This window comes from Amia ocellicauda, chromosome 11 (assembly GCF_036373705.1).
Source record: "Amia ocellicauda isolate fAmiCal2 chromosome 11, fAmiCal2.hap1, whole genome shotgun sequence".
NCBI classification, from domain to species: Eukaryota; Metazoa; Chordata; class Actinopteri; order Amiiformes; family Amiidae; genus Amia; species Amia ocellicauda.
Window position 1 is genome coordinate 37,893,477 of NC_089860.1, and position 24,297 is coordinate 37,917,773.

General features: G+C 41.1%; 1 protein-coding gene across 1 annotated transcript in view; it reads left to right on the top strand.

The window, feature by feature from the left end:
- The first annotated feature begins 669 nt into the window (after window positions 1–669).
- The window catches only part of crybg2 (crystallin beta-gamma domain containing 2), a 63,769-nt gene continuing 40,141 nt past the window's right edge, over window positions 670–24,297 (top strand). Inside the window, exons 1-3 of the mRNA XM_066717768.1 lie at window positions 670–1,092; window positions 10,649–10,745; window positions 18,856–20,795. Coding sequence (XP_066573865.1) covers window positions 905–1,092; window positions 10,649–10,745; window positions 18,856–20,795 — 2,225 coding nt within the window. The 5' untranslated portion in view covers window positions 670–904. The remainder of the gene's footprint in view (window positions 1,093–10,648; window positions 10,746–18,855; window positions 20,796–24,297) is intronic.

Genomic DNA, 24,297 nt, shown 5'->3' on the forward strand with positions numbered 1-24,297 from the left:
AATGCAGAGGCAAGAGTATGACAAACGTTGTATAAGTGCAATCTTACAGGAGAGTAAATTACTAAATTACAAGTAGAGTCTGAAACGATGCGTCTTGAGTAAGCGCCGGAAGGAGGTCAGGGACTTCAGTGGGAAGTCAAAGAGCAGTCACAGAGCAGTCCCAGACTGTGGTTTGCATGTCCACATTTACACAAGAGAAGCTCAATCTCAGTAAATTCATGGACAGTCAGCGGCCATCTTGTAGCAGTGAAGCTGGTAAAAGCACAGAATCGTGTTATATTTAAGGCTGTGATATTTAAATCATCCAGGGTGTTCCCTGCCCCGTGCCAATTAATGAATTAGATAAACAACTCAGGGTATGTATACTATTCATCTGTCCCACCTGGTCAATACAAATCAACACTGTCAACACTGGTAAGTGTCATGAGTTTGCATGCGTGTACGAGCGTACAGGGTGCATGTCCGCCGAATACAGCGTCCCGGCCGCTCCGGAGTGACCTCTCCGCACACGCGTTATCGCAGTTTCCGCAGCTGGGATTGCCCATTCCTCCAATGGGAGTGCTAGGATTATGCAGCTCTGCGTAGAGCTGTGGCGGCCGGTCTGCTCTGTCACAGTGGGCGTGGCGGGCGCTTCACCTGCACGACAGGTGACCGAGCAGCGAGACTCCGTCCACAGACGCCACTGCGCTGCGAGCGGCTGCACATCGCGTCTGAACCCAGGACAGCTCCAGACACAGGACATGCCATCAGCCCAGAGGACATGCCATTGACCACAGCGCTGCTGTGCGTGTGACATCGGCTTGCATTCTGTCAATCCAGGAAACTGGTCACATCTGTCCGATCGCTTTGATCGATCTGGTTGCACGTTGTTCCGCTGTTCTTCCTCTCGTCCTGCGCCAGAGCCATGGCCAAGAAGAGCATCGCCAGGAAGAGTCTCAAAAACTTTTTTTCCAAGAGCGAGCAGAATCTAAATGAGCCCGAGGAGAAAGACAAAGGAGCACGGTCGTTTAAAAACTTATTCAAACAGGACCGCAGCAAGAAGAAGAAACACGACCAGCCATCCGAGCAACAGATAGAGAGCAGCGCTGCCAGGTGAGTGGCGGAGACGCACCTGTGCGCAGGTATGGGGGGCTGCCAGGTCATGTGTGGAGATGAAAATACATGTCTAAGGGTGTCAGTGAAACACACTTGCTAGGGTTATTTGCCCTCTCTGTGAAGTACCTCTCTGTGTCAAAGACCTGCATCTGAGTGAGACCTGATCACAGCACAGCATGACTGTCAGATGCTCACACAGTCAGAAAGCATGCGGGTGCCACCCTTTTCTGATCACCATTTGCTTTTCTCATTTGTGAGACGCTTTGAATTTGGCTAAAGGGACACTTTCCTGTTTGGTCAATAAGGTGACACACAATCTGTGAATTCAATGGATATGTCTTCTGCTGTATTTGTGTGTTGAATATGGATGCATGCATAAAAACAGCCTAATAGATAGTGATGGCATGAACATAGTTTTATCTAGTACTGCTCTCTTATAGACATTTGCAAATTGTCTAGTTTTCCCACAGCCTTTGAAATTGTGTATTTAGTGCGTATGCATGCGTGTGTGTGTGTGTGTGTGTGTGTGTGTGTGTGTGTGTAGCCTAGTTGTGTTGTTGTTCTGTCTTCAGTAAGACTGCTCATTTTGATATGACAGCATGAGATCTTTCTCTGCTCATTTCTGTCAGTTGTATTATGTCCTTAAATTCGGAGTCTTTGAAACGACACATTTCGTGCAAAATCAGTTTTGTTCCCCTCGTCTGTTCATCTTAACGGTAATTCTGTTCTTAATTATACGCATGGGTAAGCATTTGTTTCCAGTCAATTACCTGCACAATTGCATCATGTCCTACTTCATGTATTAAAAACAGATGACAACACAAATGACAGAACTCGAAGAAATGTCGTCCAGATCAAATGCTGATTTTTATATTGAAAGTAAAAGGAATAATATGACAATCAAAACGGATGGATTGTTTTTAATGAAAGCATAAAGACCGTTCTTATATCATGCTTCTACTCATCACAATGTACTCTGTGTATGATGTCTTTCACCACCACATATATTACATATCTAAGGATACACAAAGTATTGCTAATGATAAGTATAGGCCTATATAGTTTACCATTCGACTCACACAGGTTCTATTATTAGGTAAATTATTTAGGTGACGCCTTAATCCAATATTGCATTTTTCTTGTTTTGTTTTTGCCCCTCAGACATTACCTTACAATGTACTGCACTGTGTCAGGTTACACAATCTCTCTCTCTCTCTCTCTCTCTCTCTCACACACACACACACACACACACACACACACACACACACAACATTTGTTTTTGCTAAGCATTAACGTATAATGATTTTCTGTCATAAAGATATTTCGCATGTTACAGATTTATGTCTGTGATGGCCATTGTACAACTTTGATCGTCTTCCTCTTGACAGACTAGTTGGTTTACAAGGCTGTGGCTTTGGATCATTATTGCAGTGAAATGCAAAGCTGTGTCAGACAGTCTTTGTTGTTTGTTACTTAATTGCGTTTGTTTCCTTCATTACATCAAAGTAATCAGTCATTGAAGAGTTAGTAGGAAGCCGAAGCTTAAACGTGCTTTAGAAATGCTCTGTAGAAAGAAGAACTTCCACTGAAGGAAATGCCTGCGCTGCTGCGACTCTGCAACTCTGCATTCCGGCTGCTTTCTGCACAATATCGCTGACTCATAGCTTTAGGTTTTGGAGAGAACAGCAACAGTTATATATATATTGAATTATTAGTTGATGTACATTTTTCAATTAAATCACAATGATTTGAAGACAGATAACACGCTGATTAATTTCAGTTCAAATGACACACAATTCCGTCTGTGTGCGATTACATAATTCCTAAGAAAAACCCAGAGAGCAAACCTCATTAGCTCAGCAGTGTTTATTAGCACTATGCTTTAATTAACAGCTCAATTAATTATATTTTCTCCCGATGTAACTCTGTCTAGTTACGTAGTCTAGCAGGTACGTTGCACAGTATCACCTGACTGGAGTTCAAGGAGTGTCCTTTGAGTGTAAAAATATTTGTTTGGAAGGAACAGCAGGGGACACAGTTGTCCCTGAGGATCAGGAAACATCAGTACAAAATGAATTTGAAATCCACATTTATGAACGCGTAACACCTCTAAATCTTAATGGCCTCTTCCTATGTTTCTTCTTAAAAAAATGCACATTTCAGTCTCTAGAAATGTATAATCAAACCCCCTGTCTCTAGCCTTCACGGTCTGGGTGTCGGGGCCATTTCCCCTCAACACTGAGGCACTAAAGGTCTTTCAGTTTCTGTGTTACAGTGCTTTATAATACATATCCATGGCACTACTAAAATAACAATAACAGTGATGGTAATGCTCCTGCAGCTCTGGCCTGGGGATTTCTTATTAGCATGGCATGGTTTTTAATCTCTTTAACCAGCTTTTGCTCCTAATTCCTTCTCAAAGCAAACTGAAAACAAACATAATTAGCTGTGAAGTTCCTCATCACAATGTTCAAATTTTCCAAATCAGTGTTTTATTAGAATGGGATCTAAAGCACTTTTAAAAATATCATGTTTCTTGTTCATCCCATTTGAATGGAAATGATGAATTGAATAGCCGCGTGCTGCCCAGGCGTGTCAGGAAGGCAGCGTTTCCATTGCCTTTGGCCCATACTAAATCGTTTTTGTAGTTGAAGTATTTCAAGCTATACTTTCCTAAATGTACTTAAATGCATCTCTACTCAACATCATTAAATGCGTCCTCAAAACCTAAATCCAGGATTTTGGAAGGCCCTAATTGGCAGAAGGTAAAAAGAGCTTACTTTCATATGCTGCTTGATTGAGGGAACTCTGATCTGGCCATGAGGTCATTGGATCCACCCACGAAATGGACTGAGCCCAGGGGCTGCTGGGAAGGCGCTGTTCGGGGTGGAGGAGGGATGCGTTGCAGTGCATTCTGGGTGGGAAGGTGGGTTTGTTGTCTTTTACTTAGGGTTGGGCACCAGATTAGGGTTTTGTGCTTTTACTGAACTTTACTTTAAGACTCCATTGAAAGGTACCACAATAAACAAACGAAAGAGTCAAGTTACTCTCAGTTATTTCACGCTCATTATCAGCTATCTGTTGCCACTTTGAGCACAAGCTAGACCAGCAGAAGAAGCGCACTGCACTGCACAGGTGAATACTGCCGATTCCTGATAGGTTCCTTCAAACGGTAACAACACTTTCTCCTATTGATGAGTCGGATTGACGTGAATTGTGCATCATCATGGTGGCTAATAGGATGTGACATTCTCTGTCACACACTCCGTGCAGCAGCCTCGTCTTGTCCAAGAATGATCTCACTGTATACAATATAGAGCCAGCATTACGATGGGATGAGGCCACTGCTGTTCCATCTATATGTGCATTGCCTGCTTTGGAATTAAACATTAAGAAATAAACACATTCATATTTATGGCTTATAAATGTGTATGTTTGCATCACAGTGGCTGACACCTGTGGTAAACGCCTGGACCACATGGACTCCTCACATAAACTAGAAGCCACTGACAAAAACATTTACACAGCAGATAAGCAAATACAAGTTACTCAGTGGGACTTACTGCTTAAATGTGGTTTAGCTTACTTGGTTTGCTAAGCTTTTATGGGCTCAGAAGGGACCAGTGCAGCCCAGTGAACAAACACACACATCCAGATGACCTGGTCAGTGAATCGGCATCCAGCGGAGCTCAAATAAAAACCGTGTGATTCAGTGATTCGTGTCGGCCAGTGAATATAGTTCACTTAAATTACTCTCACTTATCAGTGATGTTTGTTAAGTTTATTAAACCGTGACGTTCTGTAGAGGAATCTATACACTTGAATTGAACCAAATCCAGAAGGGTCTGTGGAAAGCTTCGGCTTCCCTTCTGTAGGCGTGGAATGTAGTCACTGTGCGTCGAGGTTTAACACTGACGGGGCATCCTTGATGAATAAGTCAAGTATAAAGGACAAGGTGTTATTTGAATGAAGGATGTGAATATTCACTGTATCCAGAGTGCCTGGAACTTTCTACTTGATCTGCAGGTCATTTATTTAATTACTGATGGCATTTTGTTTGTTTAGTGGAATGTTGTGATTAGTAAACGTATGCTCTATTTTTTTACACAATATATAAGGCTTTCTCACACCAGCACTGACTTCTTGGAATTTCTTAAATTGACTCCAGTTAGTCACACTGATTCCAGTTTTGTCGCATAGTACTGAAGGTGTGCACCAGTAAACCAGTCCTGTGAAATGAATTTTTATGTTTTAATGTTGTGTTTGGGCAGCCAAACAATAAACAGGTTTCATCACTTTTTCATCGAAATCACGAATACCTGACAATTACAGTTATTAACCGTAGCCAGTAAATATTCATTGTTAATATTTTATTTTTCTTTTAATTTTGCTTTCGAGAGTTCCCTTTCTTGATCGGTTATTTACTAGAAGTGATGATACGCATTCATGTTTTGGAGAGAGTAGCTATAGAGATGGATCTGAGGTCCAAGAAAAGAGGGCACAGAGAAGATTGGGGGAAATATCGTTGGCACCTGACAATGACCTAAAACACGGGAACTACACACCAGTCTTCACAAGGAAATGCACTCTTCATTTCATTCTTTTGGATTCTCAGACAGACGGCTCCATTGATGCCAATCCAGACAGCCTGGAGATCAGTCATGGAAGGAGTCTAACACCGACCACATGGAATTCATAATAATTACAGCGCTGCAGCTCATATGACATGTATGACACTCATGTCTTCATGTTTCTCTCTCCAGCCTCTTCAGTAGACAGAGGGATTTAGGGGGGTTGGGATGCACTGCTCTACTCTGTGCCTGAGTGTGATGTTGTACTGATGTTGCACTGATGTTGCACTGATGTCTTCAATGGCACTTCAGAAATGCTTGCTATTTTTTATTTACTCAAAATGTAAAGTAGAGCAGGTCTGCAAATGTATGCTCCATAATCTGAATAAGGACATTGAGTGCTTAAAACAAATTCAAAGAAAAACTTTGGTGGACCTTGAAGTGTTTCCTGATACTGAAGGAATGCAATGTCACTTTAAAAAAAGACAGTTGAACATTTGGAACATTTTTGTGTGTGGCCTGTTGATGTGCAGGCCTCATCAGTTTGAAAAATATGGCAGCCGGCAAACTTGGGAACCTCTTGGGTGTGCAGTTCAGTGACAGCGTTCGAAGGTATGAGGAAAATTTTTGCAGTGATACAAATTGCCTTGAGGGAATATACAGAACGCACAAGATGCATTCCCTTCACTAAGAGAAATGGTAGTTTGTGTGTCTACACTGCAGTAAGGCTGAACTATAAATCTCCCTTCAAAACCGCATCGCAAACCATGAAATCTTCAGCAGTGTGAGGAACGGTTTTGTTTTTCTTGGTTCTACACAGTGTGTGTTAAGTGACACGTTTATTTATACACATCTGAATGACAAACCAGTTTAACTGCACAGTGCAAAGTAAACCTCTACTGCTTGTCATGTTTACCGTGTAAATTGTATTATTACACCTTTATTTATTGTAATTTCTACACTATATCCTGCTCTATGTACACTACTATACTTATCACACTAGGTGTTTATGGAGGTTTTTAACAGACCGTGCATGTAGAACAATTAATAATGATAACATTACAATTTAGTGTTGATTGTGTTTGTTCTGTTAAGGTTAGTTTTGACATTTTGGAAGTTCAGGAAACCCTCTCGTACTGAGATTTCCAAGTTAATGGGCTATGTGTTTTATTGATGAACTATTAACTTTAATAATGCTAGCAATAAAATGATTGTGCCTTCTCTGGTGGCAGCTGTTAAGGCCACCAACTACAAATCCATAAGTGAACATTTGACTATGAAAAGCGGGTTGTTGCCAGGTGCTGCCACAACCTCCTCATCGATGCAAATCGTTCGTAGAATGCAGTCCGTCTTGTTACCTTGGAAAAACAATATGAGAAGTGCGAAATTCTAAACCAGTTCCAAATAAAGCCTCCGCAGATTAAAAACAATAAAAAAAATATTTAAAATCCTCATCGCATTTTCTGTATAAACATCAGCACTGCCATGGAAGGATATAAATAAATCTCCATTGTTTTGTACGTTCCTTCTGCAAGTAGAAAGTCCTCCAGTGCAAATCAGTAGCTGATGTTTATGCTGTAATAGCAGCTTTAAATCCTTTAAATGAATACTCTCTTCTGTTCAACATGTCTATCGCATTGTTCCTTTGAATACACTACACTAATCACTTGCAATTTCTGTCATTTCTCCATTCTAATGCTTTAAGGCTTGGGTGCTTGAATGTATTAATGCTAAGTGTGTCTTTAAAGATATGGCTGAATTGAATTTCTGTTGAACCTTATTTGGCTTAACATATTTGTCTTTTGAGGTCCTGTTTTGTTTTTATATTTGGGTTGCTGTTTGTGAGTTTGGTTTTTCGCTTGTAAGATCAATTCCATTCAAATGAGAGCTGGACCTGTGTGAATCACCTGTTTCTTCAGAGGCTAAAAAATGCCAGTGAAAAAACTGAAACTGATCCTAAACATAAGGGACTAATCAAGACCTAACTAAGGACAATTACAGTAATTGGAAGCTAAGGCTTATCACAATATAAAAAAAAAAACACAATCCATGTTTCTGTTCAAATGCATTGTCGATGACTCATGTGTGACAGAGTTTGAGTAGAAACAGGAGGAATGAGGATGGTGTGGCAGCACAGGCAAATAGTTACAGCGGCGGATAGATCTGGATGAATCACATGGGGCCCCATAGCTCAGAGTCAGTCCACGCCTCATGACTAGAGGAGAAAACATTAATCTATTTATACACGAGCCTCTATGAACCTGTCAGGGAAATAGTCAGTTTAATACATATTGTTAATTAACTATATTTTCAATGTATCACTGATTCACACTGTGCACGGCCACTACACAGAAATTGATTAACAACAGTCAACTGCAAGCTTGACAGATATTTCTGGTCTCAATAAGTGTTCAACAAACCTTCACAATCTAGGTTATTGTACAATACAGGGAGTCGGGTAATTGGTTCCTGAAAAAAGTCACAACATTGTAACTTGGAAGCAATTTTCCCATTCCAATAATTTAAATAGGGGATGGCTTCCAGAAACCAGGCCCTATATTCACCAAAATAAGCCAGAATTTGTACTCACTCAGTTGTCACTCACTCACAAATAACATATCTACCTCAGGGTTTTTAAATTGTAAATTGCACTTACTCAAACAATCAGAAAATGCTAAATTCCTGTAATATCTTCCGTACTGAATGCATCATCTCGTCAGCCTTTATATCACAGACACCTGCTTGAAAACCAAGCCAGGCCTCAGACGCTTTGTGCTCTAGATGTTGCGTCGGGACAGACTCGGACAATACGAAGTAGCAGGCCAGACAAATGCTTTACTGATATCAATAGTGGCGTGTTTTGTCCAGAAGGGATGTCAATTTGTGAATCAGATTGAAATATGTCAAAATACAAGTCAAGCAGCAAATTCTGCATTCTGTAGGTAGAGGGGAAAACAATCCCTGCAATTGTAATATCCCACAATTCCCTGTGTAGCACAGGATGGATGAAACTGCAGTGTCAACATCTCATAGTATACCATCTCTGGTGTGGGAGCACGCCGTAAAGTCAAATGAACAGGTTAATCGCTGCCCTAATGTCTGTGGGACTGTTTCTGTGATATCTCACTGCTTTGCACACTGGCTGGTGCAACACTGGGCTCCTCTGGACTCGAGCTCTTCAGACCTTTTTCTTCCTGTTTTACGTGAGGACGCCTGGTATAGCTGGTGTGCGTGGTTGTGCAAGAGTTTAATAATGTTCTTGTCTTTAATTCACTCTGTCAGTGGCTCAAGCATAATAAGGATTTGTATGTCATATTCCTCATACACCACTGATAAATACCTTGCATTTTCTAAAATAAGATATTTTTTAATAATACAAATAAATAAAAAGTTTAATTGGGACCTGAAAAGGAGAAACAAAGACTTTATTGAAATGTAATCCCCCTGTCTGACGCTCTCTGTTGCTGAGCTCTGTGCCGGATCTGTTTGAATGCTTGTGGATGATTTCAATCTGAAGAGGAACAAAAGCACCGGATTGATCTGACGTGGGGCTATCAGAGAACATTGTCTGCATCTATGGACGGGCCCTTTGTTGTCCTTTGTGCCCTTATAATAAGGCCACAGATGATAAAGCCTTGATGTGCTGTAAAGACAGACCCACACATGTGTACGGGCTGTGCATCGCTTGTTTATTCATACACCCAAACACTGCAGCTAATATAAAGCAGTCTGTAGTGTCTGACACACATGTGAGAGAAGGTGGTAAATCCTTCTAACCGTACTTGTCGTGTGTTGTCTTGGTTGTGGTAGTCAGTACTGGTCTTTTCCTGTCAGGCTTCAGTGCTGGTCTGCCCTCTAAACAATCACAAACTCAACACCATTATTTACTGATGGAAGAAAGTGCTCGGTAGGACGACAAGCCTCTAGCTCATGAAGTGAGCAGTTTGCATTAGCATGGGGATGTTATTTTCCACAACTGGAGAGGTACAGCAACACATTTCCTTTAAACTTGTTTGAAAAAAGACCAAAACATGAAATAATGGTTATGAGTTTTGCAAATGTGGCAGATCTTACATCGAGATCAAGGGCAGTTTCACTGGCAGATCCATCCAGTGGTTCAATATGATCTCAACGTGTCGATACATCTTCAAAAGCAGCAGCCAAGGAAGACCATGATTATGGGACAACACTTCAGTGTAGCATTCATCTGAATCTGAATAAAAAGAAGACCTGATTAGTAAAAGTATGTTGGTACTCTGTTCGACCTCTAAATATTTTGATCACAGGTATCCATCATTATGTTATAAATGCAGTTTAATCCAGTTTATTTCAGTTTCAACTTCATGTCAGTGTTTGGTTTTACCTGTGGATTCTGTTTGCCTTCAAACCAGGTCAACAGATCCAGGTCAAACTAAATCACAACATTACCCTGCCAGGGAGGTTTAATATGCAAACTTGTACCGATCGTGTTTTTATTTACAAGCAAAAGAAAATAACTTTTGACAACATTGTAAACCGTGATTGTTTATTTGTTTATCCTTTGTGATTCACAGATAGGGCTTGATTGTCTCTCAGAGTCTTTCCATTACGTTAATTAGGATTTTAAAATTATATTTATTCATTAGGCAGATGTCTTCATCCCGGGTAACACTGACGATGTACGACAGTGTAGTCTAGTCCATTAACAATGGTATATACAGCATTCTAAAATACAACACCAGTTCTTGTGATACAAATTGAATTCTGGAGTATGTGAAACACAGGAGCGGTGCATTGGTGTGCAGTACTCGTTTGAATAGGCTTGGGAGGCCGGATCAGAGGAGATCTGCAGGATGCACACATTGCCATGTCGCTCCGAGGTCAATCTGGGGTCCGGTCTGATCCTGCAGAACCCAGTGCCTCGTCCCGTCTGTCGCATTGCAGTCTGTCCTCGGTGGCCTGTGTGCGGCTTGAGCCTGACTCTGTCCTCTTCCCTCTTCCAGGACCGATGAAGACGGCCCAGGGGAGAACGGGGAAACGTGGACAGATGCCATCGGTCCCCAAAATACTTCAATCTATGGCACAGCTCCTAGGTCAAAGGTCAGTAAAGGTTCTCAGTGTTCTGTGCAGCCAAGCGCTGTCCCGACTGTCCACCACTGACATCCACACTGGGCTCCTGTGTGTCTCATCTAGAGAACATGTCCTTGCGGATTGATTAATGCAACACAACCATCAGAAGAAAGGGTCAGTGTGTGAAGAAATCCCTGTGAACTCCATCACACTGGAGCCACATGGAGTTCATCTATATCTCAACTGATAATGTGGTTCATGTGTTGCTTAATTTGATTTTGTATAAATGTGATAAGAGAATGTATTTCTGGTCTGCAGTGCATTTCGGCCTTGCACGGTTCAGCTCAAAAGTTCAGGAGGTGGAAAGAGCCTTTACTCTTTACTGTCCTGTGATATACTATATACTTTTATCAATTAGTCCGAACACTTTGTGCACACAGACCTGTCCCAACCCACTATGCAAATACCTGTGATCTCCCTTGTCTGTTTCCCAGCTGGCACAATGAAACTGTGGCTCTCAGACAGAGGGTCACTGTCCAAACACAGCTGTCTGGTATGATTGTGCGTGCGTGCGTGCGTGCATGTGTGTGTGTGTGTGTGTGTGTGTGTGTGTGGGTGTAATAATAATTTCAGGGTATTATTATAATGATTTGTATTGAGGCATGGCTTTACACACCTCAGTTATGTTGTACTAAGTGTCTGTTATAATTGTAATGATCCATTGTTGCTTTCACTCTGAAGTTCTTCAAAGACAGAGCCCTGGATGCAAACGTACTGACGTGACCTCGAGGCACTTGTTTTGATCAGTAGCCAGGCCAGTAGTCAAAGGTTGTCCCTATTCAGACGAGTCTTGCTTAAAATATTGCATGGAAGAAATTATTATGCACCACATACGGACCTTGAAATATGCTAAACAACAGCAGTATAATACTATTTATTTATTAAGTCTAGCACTAATAACTCCTTCACATTCCGTCATATCCATATCCTAAAAGCACTGATTGCTGCATCCTTGTTCTGTTGGGTTTATTGTGAGTTTGTCCTGCAAGACCAAGGGGAGCTAGTCTCAGTTATTGACATGAGGTAAATATAGGCCCTTGTGGAACTGAGCTGTTTGTTTAAGGCTTTTTTATTCTCTGATGATTAAGAAGGCGAAGGCCTTGAGATAATGCCAGTCTACAACTGCAATGTTAATAAAATACACCTATCAACATCTAATAATGCAGGATTGTTACAGTGCCAATTGGTTCATACGACCTTGTGTGTTAGTAGGGAATATAATCTACTTCATTTTAAAGCTTTAAAGTGACAATGATTGAGCAGTAATTCAGTGTTAAGCGTGTTTAATCACATGGCATCTCAGTACAGGTTTAGACGTGTTCTCTGCTGCTGAAGTTTATTTGCAGCCTTTGGACTAATACGTTCAACAAAAGGTTTGTTTTCCACCTCAGATACTGAAATGAAGTTTGTTCCCTGGTCTTCTGTGATCACACACTCGTAGGTAGTCCCTTGGATACATGTACCATCCTGACAAAATATATCGTCTCACACGCTGCCCTGGAGGTAGAACTGATAAGAATCAGCATGATGGACGTCTCAGTCGAGGCACGGAGTTTCAGAAAGAGTGAGAGACGAATCTCTGCAGGACGCACTGCTGGCGGAGAGTGTTTGAAAGCCATTCCATCATAGAGAAGAGTGATGGGGCTCGGAGTGAAGGAGCTCATTATAGTAACACCATCTCTCTCAGGACTGGGGGTCCATCACCCTGACTGTGGAGCGGTGCAGATTGGGGGGTCTGTTGTTCTGACTGTGGAGTGGTGAAGATTGGGGGGTCTGTTGTTCTGACTGTGGAGTGGTGAAGATTGGGGGGTCCGTCGCTCTGACTGGGTGCTTGAAGGCCTGCCTGAGTCACCTGTTCGAATCAGGGCTGGGTCGGACTGCTTTAGGAGTCGAGCCCTCACTTGGACAGTGAAAGCATCAAAGCTGGAGGCTGACCTCTGCTTATATTTTTCAAACGATAAACAATCCAAATATACAAGTATAAAACAGATTTCTTAGTGCAAAAGAACATCTAATCACATATATGATTTTAAGTCACAGTGAACAAACTAGGTTATGCGTTGTTTATAAATAACTAAAGCAATAAGATGATTAAAAATGCAGATTGAAAGTATTGCACACAAGATTATAGAATGCATTAGTATTATGGTATTTTAGAATGATTCAGGTCATTTGCATCTTGTTCTTGTTGATACATGTAAGAATGATCAGCATTAATAGGTTACATTTGCATTTCCCCCTTTGGGTACAGGGTGGAACAGGTTGTGGCAAAACGTTAGGGCTCAGTCACCCTCAGTCACTGACACGAAAGAAACTGTTGAATTGTGAAGCAGCACTGGTTCAGTAAAAAGGACAAGATAATTAAAAACATCTTGCAGTAGCAGCAGCACAATGACGTGCCTGAGAATTGCTGTTGGACAGTAAATGGTTATTTGGGTTTAACGAGACTTCCTGGTGTCCCGATATTTCTCTCAAAATAGCATGACCTACTTTTGTCAAAATGAGATCTAAATGGTGGCTTATAACCAGCACAGTGAAAATGACACTGTTTTCAATGGACACTGAGGAGTGTTGTTTATGTGAAGCAGTTAACAAAGATAAATATGCTTATTGATATATGTTTGTATTTAGTTTATATTCAATTACCTGTAATTATGTGCCATGCAGTAATTTAGTCAGGGCTGCTGGGATATTTACTGTAGACAGTTTACAGATTTCCAAACTTTTTTATCTCAAGGTCCCCCAGAACATTCCCAGTCCCCCCACCTCTTTAATGAATGTGTGTGCTGCTGCAGATTTGATGGCCTGAGACACTCACAGTATATTGAAGCACAGCACACATCAAGGCCGTCGGTCTTTGTAATACAAGTCGATCAAAACTGAACGGATTAGTATTGTTCTACAGATGGTTCCTGTACAGAGGGAGACCGTTAGCATTAGAGATTATTTCACCAGCAGAGGAAGCATTGCTGCTCTCATTCATGCCCTCGGACCCCTTGACACGTCCCTGCCACCCCAAGATTGTCTGCCCCTGGAGTAGTGAATAGTCAGTACAACTATCCTGATGCAGTGAGGGGCAATACATAAATAAACATTACTGAAGCACTGGTTTAATATTACTAGACTTATTTAACAGAGTGTCCTGGTTTCATACTCTCTGTATTTTGGAGGGTGACTCGATTACCTCATAACTGTTAAAACTCAGTGATGGGCAAAACTAAGTTAGGATGGAGTCCCCAAAATTATATAAAATAAATATATATATATATATATATATATATATATATATATATATATATATATATATATATATATATATATATATATATGTCACTAAGTGCAAAAGGTGATGTAAAATCCCATACAGGGGTTAAACAGAAACTTTTAAAATAATTTGTAAGTATTTATTTTTGGAATTTAGTTTTTGTTTAGTATTTATACCAAACAATCCATGATACACACTTAACAAAATCATCATCATCATCATCACCCGTCAAGAAATTTACCACAATCAATGTTGTTCCCCACATTCTGCACACCTCGTATCAGAATCACCAGCCCAACAGCAAAACACACACTGAGACTTCAAAATATTAATACAACAATCTGCACTTTGCACCCAAAACCATTCGATATTACAATAAAAATATGAATAAAACATGAATCCTCTTTGTCTGAAACTTATCTGATTGCGCTCTGTAATGTATTGTGCTTTTAATTTGACCATCTGACTGAAAAGCTTTTGGACTGGAATTTAATGTCCTTTTGATTGCAATGCAATTGACCACTAATCCAGCAGAGGGAGACAAAGACACTTTTATGGGAAATGTATATTTTTCATTGTTCCCCACCTGTTTCTTCAGATTTCACTTCTGTAAACACTACAGGACCTGACTGGTTCCAGGTCTTTCTACATTCAAATGGCGGCTATAATGTATTTTAATATTCATTATAATTTCTCCACACTGGACTGTACAGTCGGCATATTTACACACACTTTATTTTGAAGGGGAATTCATTTTGTTGAATAAATATTGTATATTAAACTATACACATTTATCTGTTTTATATCTTTTCAGAGTTTGTTAACAGGCAAATTAAACCTAGATAAAAAAGTAAAGATTAAGATGAAAAAGCACTTAAGGGGCATGTAATCATTGGACTGCTGCTCCAAGTCAGCAGCATTCAGACACTCACTTCAGTCACCCTGTGAAGCCGTAATGTGCTGCGTAATTAAACTACCTATTGATTTAATAATCTCCTTCTTTGATAGTTTCAGTCAGTCACTCTACAGACACGTGACAGGAAACAGAACTGTCTGGAAGCAGCAGTGAAGGACGATTTAACAAAAGCTCGGTGGCATACGAAGACTCCGGTACCTGTTCTCTCGGATGACTCTTCTCAGTGCACCTTGTATACCGTCTGGATCAAGGGGTCTGTTCATGTAACAATCTGTCCTTTTCTTTTGGGAAGCTGTGACAAACCGTTCACAGGGAGGAGGTGCATAGCAAGCAGATGTGTCTGTTTTAACCCGATACAATGTGGCCATAAGAAACGCTTCTCTCAGCATCTACAAAATTGATGACAATAAACAAATATATTTTATCCTTTTGTGTTAAATTGGGAAATAACTCTTTAGCTTTAATACAGATTTCGTTCAAAGTCCTTCCACTGCTGTTTAATTTTGCATACGGTCAGTATTTGGTCATTTCTGATTGACAGTTGGAATCAAATTTTGAAACAGAATATAATGGGACGACTTTCAAACCCAAACTACAGACTCGTTACTGGTTGAGTATCCTTACTGCCATCAGAGCTGGTTGATTAAAATGTGGTTTCTTCTTGCATTGATGTGGGTTGTAGTAATTAATCTGTTTTTCAAAAACGTCCTAGGTTTTTACAGTTTGTTTGTTGTAGAACCTGTGCTGTATCTGTTGTGCAGCAGAATAGCAGCTGCCCCTTAAGCTGTTGCTTAATGAATCATTACAAATAAATAGCTTATTTAAAGTAAAGACTAGTGATGATGATTGAAGTTATGGATGCACTAAAATTCCAAATAAAGAAACAAAAGGTCTGTCTCTCACTTTCTCACAGTCATGCATAAATGAGATAAGCAAACCAGCGGTATATTTGATTATGATTATGTTGAGTAGAACTTCATACAGCAGCATAAAGGAGAACCTGTTTAACTTCAGGGCTGTTTTGCATTCTCCAGACCCGGTGCCCTTATTAGCATTGCAGGATGATTGGATTTATAAATGGATCAGGATATGTTAGTAGAATAAATGTGGTGCTTTCTGTCTAGAAGTTTGTCTATCTGTCAAGTTTGCTCCACAACTAAAGTCAATGACCAAATAGTTAAGAGAGCCCAAAATTTGATTTTTTTCCTCGCCATTGCAATGTGCAGACCTCAATCCAATAGAGTGATTATTGTGTGAACTGAAAGCATGATTCAGAGGTTTGAATAACCCTCCTGAGAAGCTGATTTGTTTGTTGTTCTTTATTGAGATAAGATCAAACCTACAGTTTTACTCTCTGTTGAAATCCAGGCTGACAATTGGCCATACTCCAGCAGGGAACAGGTTAATGGCTGTCCTCTCTATACCCAGCATCATGTTTTCCACCACTGAACGTGTAGGGTGGGTCTTTGTTCCAGTTCCAGTGAAGGAATGAAGGCAGGGCACATGCTTTCATTGCAATAATCAAATTTAACATGAATATCCTTTGACGTGTGAAAAAACACAGCATGCCTCAGTTCAGTGCCCCTCTGTTCTTCCCCCTGATCCCAGCTAGGAAGAGAATTAAAAATTAAAGTTTTTAGGTCCTGATGGGCCATCACTGCTGCGTTACCAGTTCAGGAATTTGAGCAGTTCTAATTCAGACATTCCCTATAAATCTTAATCAGTTGTAGTTGATATGTATTTTCCATTGGTTTGTGTGGTGAATGGGGAATGCACTGAGAGTGGATGCAGATCAACAAAACATTTAGAGTAAGCAATATCCAGCAAGAACTGTGAGCTTCACACAGTAGAGTTGCTCGAAAGGCAGTTTCCTGAGGGCTTCTTGGACAAGGGCAAGATCCTCTGAAGGGAGGCCAGGTGTCCTGATCATCTTATTCTCCAGAGAAACATCACCAGACAAAGTGGTCCACAGGCATCATGACATCATGCCGACATCATCAATCCTCATGTGGCAGACAGAGATAACTGGCAGATAGACCATGAGTGTGGACGGGGGCTCAGGGAACAGAAGGATCATGGTAATATGGCCGCCAGATGCCCATGAAACAAGACATGGACACTGGTGTTGCTTCTGTCCTTGCTGCGATGGTGCCTGACCTTCCTCTGTGAGGAGAATGTTGTGTGCTGCAATGGTGGGGAAAACATGATCGCCTCTCTAGCATCTGTTAGAGAAAACTTGGAGAAAACTCTGACCCACAGGTGGAGTCAGAGATGGCCTAAATAGGAGCTGGGGAGAAGATGGGGATGGAGTTGGTGAAACACTCCCCAGAGCTCTGGTCTCAGTGAACTCTTGAAAAGGAATGCAGAGACAGCAGGAAGAACCTACTTATAGCAGAGCACAAAGTAGTCTGGTCCCAGACATGTGTCACTTTGATCATGAGGGTCCTCAGGCAGCAGCTTGTGGTGTCAAGGCTAAGAGCTTGTTACTTCACTACCACCAAAAGCGGATGTTGTCTCAGTGGAGATCTGTGTAGAAGCAGAGGGCCAGGCTTCTGTGTCTTCCCCACTGAGGGATGGAAATGTTCTGACTCTGATGATTGCTCTTCAGATTGAAAGAGAACTTGGAAATTAGTCATTAGGACCATTAAATATTAATGATACACAAGGTACAGAGTTTCCAGGTATAGTTATATTCGAAGCTCTTGTGCCCTTCATATGAAACAAATTTACTCTGCAATTTGTTTAGTTTAAAAAACATGGACATATATGGACGATGCATGTTAAGAGTTTGTTGGACACCATCTAGAGAAAACTGTAAAGAGTCTATTTGACACAAACCTGGTTAATACAAAGGGTGAGTACATTTTGGAGACACTCGTGTCTTTGAAGCGGCAGTACCAAGTTACACACTTCCTGTATAGAGTCAAATATCAAACTAAACACATTATTGATCACAAAGATTTCTGATGTGAATATTTCATTCCAATGCTGTAGATTTCAAATATATTTTGTATCAACCCCATTCTTGCAGTAATTGTATATGTGTGTGTGCAGGCAGCTGTGTGTGTGCATTTTCTTTATTCCCAGAGATGGTTGTCTATTTACGTTTTACCTGGTTTATAATTCATGGATAAAGGACATGCTTTTAATATGCAGACCGTTACATTATAAATATCTATTTTTAAAAACAACAGGCTGGGGTGACTTCTTAATTGCAAGAACTTAGCTGGCCCTTAGCAGGTGACTAACAAGTATGGAATTACACAACATAAACTTAAATTACATTCTACACACCTTACAACTGCAAAATACATTTTGTATCAGTAAAACTAAGGAATACATATTGAATAGATATATTAAACTGTCATACCTCTTTTCAGAGGAAATAAAATGGTTGTGTATTTCCTTTCTTTCTTTCTTTCTTTCTACAGTTTCTATAGTTTCTGTAGTTGGAAGACATTATTAGTCTTAATTTTTTATAAATGGGTGTTCAATTAAGTTCAAATGAATAAATTAATAGTGCTTAGATGTTTTAAGCGTTTCCAGAGGAAATACAAATTTGTATTTCTTTAATGCTTTATCTATTTTACTATTATCCTTTTTTAATGATTGTTTAAAAAAATATATACAATGAGAGTTAATATTGGAAATAATTTATGTTTAGTTTTTTAATAATCTAATATTTTTTTCTTCCTATTACTCTCTGCTATTTGTAAATCAAATGTAAAATATAACATCATCAGACAATTATAATTAGTACATCAAGACCCCTAATCATATAATTTCTACATCCTGGTTATGATTAACTGATCTTTAGTTATTTTCAGTTTCTGCTTTGTACTCAAGTCTTCTAAGACACAGATCAGTCCTAATCTCTCCCTCGTCCCCTGTTTTCACAGAAAGGCAACTTCAGCTACTCAGAGACAGACCTGCACAAGAGCAGCAAGTCTAGTAAATTTAAAACCTTTGGCTGGAGGAGAAAGAAGAAGAAGGACAATGAGATGTCCAGTAGTTCAGTCCCTCAGGCCACAGAGGCACAGCACGCCCTGGCAGAGCCCGAGGACAGCGGTACTGGTGCCGCCACGCGCCCAAGCAATGGAAGCTCCAGTGAAGTCCAAGATCTCCTTTCTGAGGAATTGGATGAGCCAGGAGATGGAGCCCCAAACAAATATGTCCACTTTGATGCATCTACATCCATGGAGTCTGTGCCCAAGTCCACGGTCGTGTCTGCCGTCTCTCCTGACCGAAGCCTGCATCAGACTTTGGATCTGAAGGGCTGGACGGTCGAGGATGTAAAAATTAGCTCCTACCTAGATGAACCAGACAACGAAGAGCAAGAGGAACTCCAAAAAAAGATCCAGAGGAAATACGCCAGTCAGTCACATGGCGAGGGGGTCACCGCTGCCCCACCCCCCCTCGATCAGGAGGACTCTGGGTTCGATTCAGTCCCTGGAGCAGCTGAGCAGGTCAAGTCTGCGTTGCACAGGGCGATGCACTTACAGCCCTCCCATGCAAAGACCTGGAGTGACTCCATCGACGGCATCACTGCAGAGGAAGTTGACACGGGGGCAGATGGTGGTGATCGCAGAGACGACGAGTTTGACAGCATAGATGAGGGGTCTGCCCAGATAGGGGTCTTGGAGGAATGGCAGCAGCAGCAGCACGGGGATGCTAGAGAATCAGCACCAGATCAGAGCCAGGGGATTATGGAATTAGCAGAGAATGCAGCCAACGAGGTCAGCCATGTTACGGACGTCCCCCTGCGAGCGGGAATCTTGGCATTAGCAGAGAAGGATCACGAGACCTTGGGCAGGGCTGGGGAATTCAACTACAGTGAACAAGTGCTGATCTCAGCTGACCAAAGCGATGGAAACAGGAGTGGCAGCTTCACCTCGGAAGCCGGCAGTGTTGGCTGGAATGTTGAATCAGGCGATCAGAACCGAACTGAACAGCATGCTCGTCAAAGTGAAGAGAGCGAGGACTGGGGACGAGCTTCTCCACATGAGGGCAGCTTGGAAGCTGATGAAAGAGGCCAACACCATGTTGGTAGTGATTGGCCAATCCCAAGGGAAGAAGAACTTTTAGATAGAAGAAGTCAAGGGCTGTATGAACTTCAGAGGGAGGAAAACCTGGAAGGCTATAGTGAGAGCTGGCTGAGGAGGACTGAGTCTACTGGCAAAGATACCTACACTGAATTGGACCAGGGGCTCATTGCTCATACTGCTCCAGAAGGCCATGGTTTTTCTGTGAGGAAAGGAAAGCTAGTAGAAACCCCTGAAGCCCACAGTGAAACAAGGGATCAACCAGATATAGGTGAAGACCACGACTGGTCAGTGAGACCCTCTCTGCCCTTTCTGAACAATCACACTGGGGTGCAAAAGCCGTCTGAAAGGAGTGAAGAGGAGCCAGGAGAGTCGAAGCACTCAAGCAGCCTTGCCCTTTGGGAGGTGAAAGCTGAAGCAAAGGGTTTCCTGATACGAAGAGGACAAACCGGCAGCTCAGTGAAGCCTGTGCTTGTGATCTCAGAGATTGAATCAATGCAGAGGAGCTCCAGGGGCGACTCCGCGAGACAGGAACCAGAGGCACCTGTTCGACAGGTCACCAGCACTGAGGAATCCCAAACATCTCCACCCACAGCAGGGTGTACCACAGAGACTGGGGGGGAGGAGCCGGCAGGGAACAGCACAGCGAACTCTTTAGAAACTGAGCAGCAGGCAGCCCCACCTATGCAGGAAGTGCTGCAAAGGGAAGTGTGCTCTGAGGGAGAGCACTCAGGTGGCTTCCAGCTGAGTGAGAGCGAGAGATCGGGCAGACATTCAGGAGAGGCACCATTGGAAAAGTAAGTTGGAATCTGTGATATTTCCTATGAGTTTACTTTACTAGCAACATGTGTACAACTATTTATAACAGTGAGGGTTTTACACCAGGACGAAACTGTTCATTACCAGCTAAGACCAAACACAGAAGGGGCTTCGCGGCTAGTTTGTGAACAAAAATGCCTCATAGGTTATGCAACTGGAATAACTAGGAGTTGTTTCTGAAACTAAACCGAACGCATACCTTTTGGATTTATGTAACACAGCATTTTATTGCTGTTTTCTTTTAAACAATTCTGCCTCATACCTGTAACCAGTTTTGAGGCATGTGTACTGGATGAACACTGATAGCTGTGTCTTACCCTCACCCCGTATTTATGTTTTCAGTAATATAAATATAAAGGTATGTGATTAAATGTGATATAATACAGTGGTAGAAATGTAGATGTCATTTTCTCTTGAATGTATACTGCAGGAACATTAAGTTAAAATGCATGATTAGCTCTTAAATGTAGCTCAGGAGGTAATTGGATCATACCTGCATATTTAAACCAAACTTTAAACACCCCCCCCCCCCCATCAGCTTCTAGTAATTACTAGCCCTGGCTTTTGTACAGATTCAGTTAGTCTCATAAAATCAGATTAGGTCTGCATGTTTTGGAAAATAATTTTGTCTCATGATCTTGTCGTCCGCAGAATAAAGTTTGCTTTGTAGCCCCTGGGGAATCAGATTAAAAGGCTTGACACACACAGTACAGAACCTTTGAAGTTAAATTAGTTCATGTTGACTAATCATACAGTAAACCACAGCTGTGTGGATAAAGGCTGTATATTCACACAGAGTGTGTCTGAGAAATGTGTATAATTTACTGTGTATGTCTAAAACCCAGTAACTAATACTATTTCACTGCAATTCCAGTTACTGCTGAAGTGTTGCTGTGTTTATTGATTAAGACACAATCAAATAACAACCAAACAAAAAGACTGGGTCTGATGCCTTCACATTCTCAGCAGGTTTGTGGTCAGACTTCATGGGATGATTGATCTTCTGTAGAAGCTTGTGGCTTTTGTGAAAATACTTTTGAAAGCAAAGTTCACTACGATTATGGCAACATGAAATTGCTTGAGTGGAAAAACTTTTCTGTTCATCCATCATTGTTAATGGCTATATAAGAACATAAGAACATTAGAAAGTTTACAAAGGATAGGAGGCCATTCGACCCATCGTGCTCGTTTGGTGTCCATTAATAACTAAGTGATCCAAGGATCCTATCCAGTCTATTTTTAAATGTTCCCAAATTTTCAGCATCTACCACATCGCTGGGGAGTTTGTTCAGATTGTGACGACTCTCTGTGTGTCTCCTGTTTTCCATTTTGAATGCCTTGTAGCCCAATTTCCATTTGTGTCCCCGGGTGCATGTGTCCCTGCTAATCTGGAAAAGCTCCTCTGGTTTGATGTGGTCGATGCCTTTCATGATTTTGAAGACTTGGATCAAGTCCCCACTGTAGTCTCCTCTGTTCCAGGGTGAAAAGGTTCAGGTCCCTCAGTCTCTGAGTAGGACATTCCCTTCAGACCTGGAATAAGTCTGGTTGCTCTGAACTGCCTCTAGAGCAGCGATATCTTTCTTGAAGTGTGGAGCCCAGAACTGTCCACAGTATCCAGATGAGCTCTAACTAGTGCATTGTACAGTCTGAACATCACTGCCCTTGTTCTCAATTCTACACTTTTGACAATATACCCTAGCATTGTGTTTGCCATTTTTATTGCTTTATTATTTGGATGGAGAAAGTGAGGAGTCCACGTAGACTCCTAGGTCTTTCTCATGCGTTACTTCATCTAGTTCTATTCCTCCCATAGTGTAATTTATATATATGTTTATATGGTTCCCAGACGCAGACCAGCTCAGCACAGATGTAATGTTTCGATAGGCTTGATGAAGCAGACGCCCTGGGATCCCTAAGGAACAGCTGGAATGAATTCCTTGAATAAATTAGTTATTAAAGCAAGCAATGGAGATTGATGTATTTAAACACTGTGAATTGTGTGTAGTCCTACCAAACCTTCACTCCTCAAGTGATTCAAGTGGGAAATAAGTGCATCACATTTATTTGGAGAATGATATTGGTTCCCCAGGACTTCCCAGAAAGTTTGTGTGTGATGTTTGACAGAGAATTGTCTCTTGCAGCTAAAATAACTTATTTTTAAGTAAAATTTGTGTTTTTTTGGGACCCTAAGAAATCCCTGGGGTAGTTTTATTGATCTTTTAGTGCTTCAGATTCAGTTTGTCTTTGAATATGACTAACAGTGTCAAAGAGCTTCCAACAGTCTTGTCTCTGTTAATGCGAGTGAACAGTCTGAAATGTCCAGTACGTTACCCTTAACAAAAACACACACAATTCCCTGGTTATCATGCAATTGTGTTCACTGTGTGCAAAGACCTCTAGAATCCGTATTCAACAGCACATACAGTACAAACTGGTGCTGAGCCAGAGCCCTTGTGCCAGACAGGGTAGCAGTAACACACCCACAGACCTCACTCGGACACGCACTGCAGGCAACCTCAGCAGCACGGCCTTGGGCTGTGGGAGGAAACTGTCATCAACATATTTAAGTTTTCTGGTGGGCAATTGCTGTAAGAATATAGCAAGAAGCTGGGCAATAAAAACAGGTATATTTCATTTCCATCACAATGTAGGCAAAACATGCTTGTGTTTATAAGGATTTTCTGTGAATACTGTACCTTTTATATACCCTGCCTGCTCTTTGCTGTGTGCTTGTGATGAACAGTGGGAGATAAACTGTATGGTGATCATAGGACCCTGTCCCTAAAAACGGCAGGTTTCCAAATGAACAAACTGCACATCAGTGTGCATCGAGGTGTCGGTGTGAGAGGCCCCTTAGTATAACTCACTAGAGATAAATGAGCATTGCCTTTTACTTACCTGTTTATTTCAAGTTTTGAGTTTGCCAAATAACAGCATATTTTCACAACAGCACAGTGATAGTCCAAGTTAGTGCTTTAAAATACAACTATACTTTTTTATTTATGGTTTATTTAACAAAATCTTATATATATTTTTTTAAATCCTTCATAAGGATTGTTGCTCAGGGTGTGCTGCTTTTCTACGGGTGGGTCTGTGTGTGTTAATAATGCGTAAAGTGTGTGAGAAATCTGCACATGTATTGTTGCAATTGCTATCCATAGATTAGACCTTAGATTCTGTGTTGAGTCCAAAGAATTATATTAAAAACACACAGACAGACCGTTATATACAACACTTAAACATGTGTAACTGATTAGAAATATAATGTGAATTATAGGGTAATTTGTAGAGTAGAGTATATTCATTTATTTTAATTGTGCTTGATGGCAGAAATGAATGTGCTGTGATTCCTGATGCTTTGATGTCCAGTTTGCAACCAAAGAATCAGGAAACACTGAAATTGAAAAAGGCTGCAAATACACAATGTGCCAGAGTTGTACTTTTCTACACAATGGTGTTTACAGCAGGATCTGCAAAAAT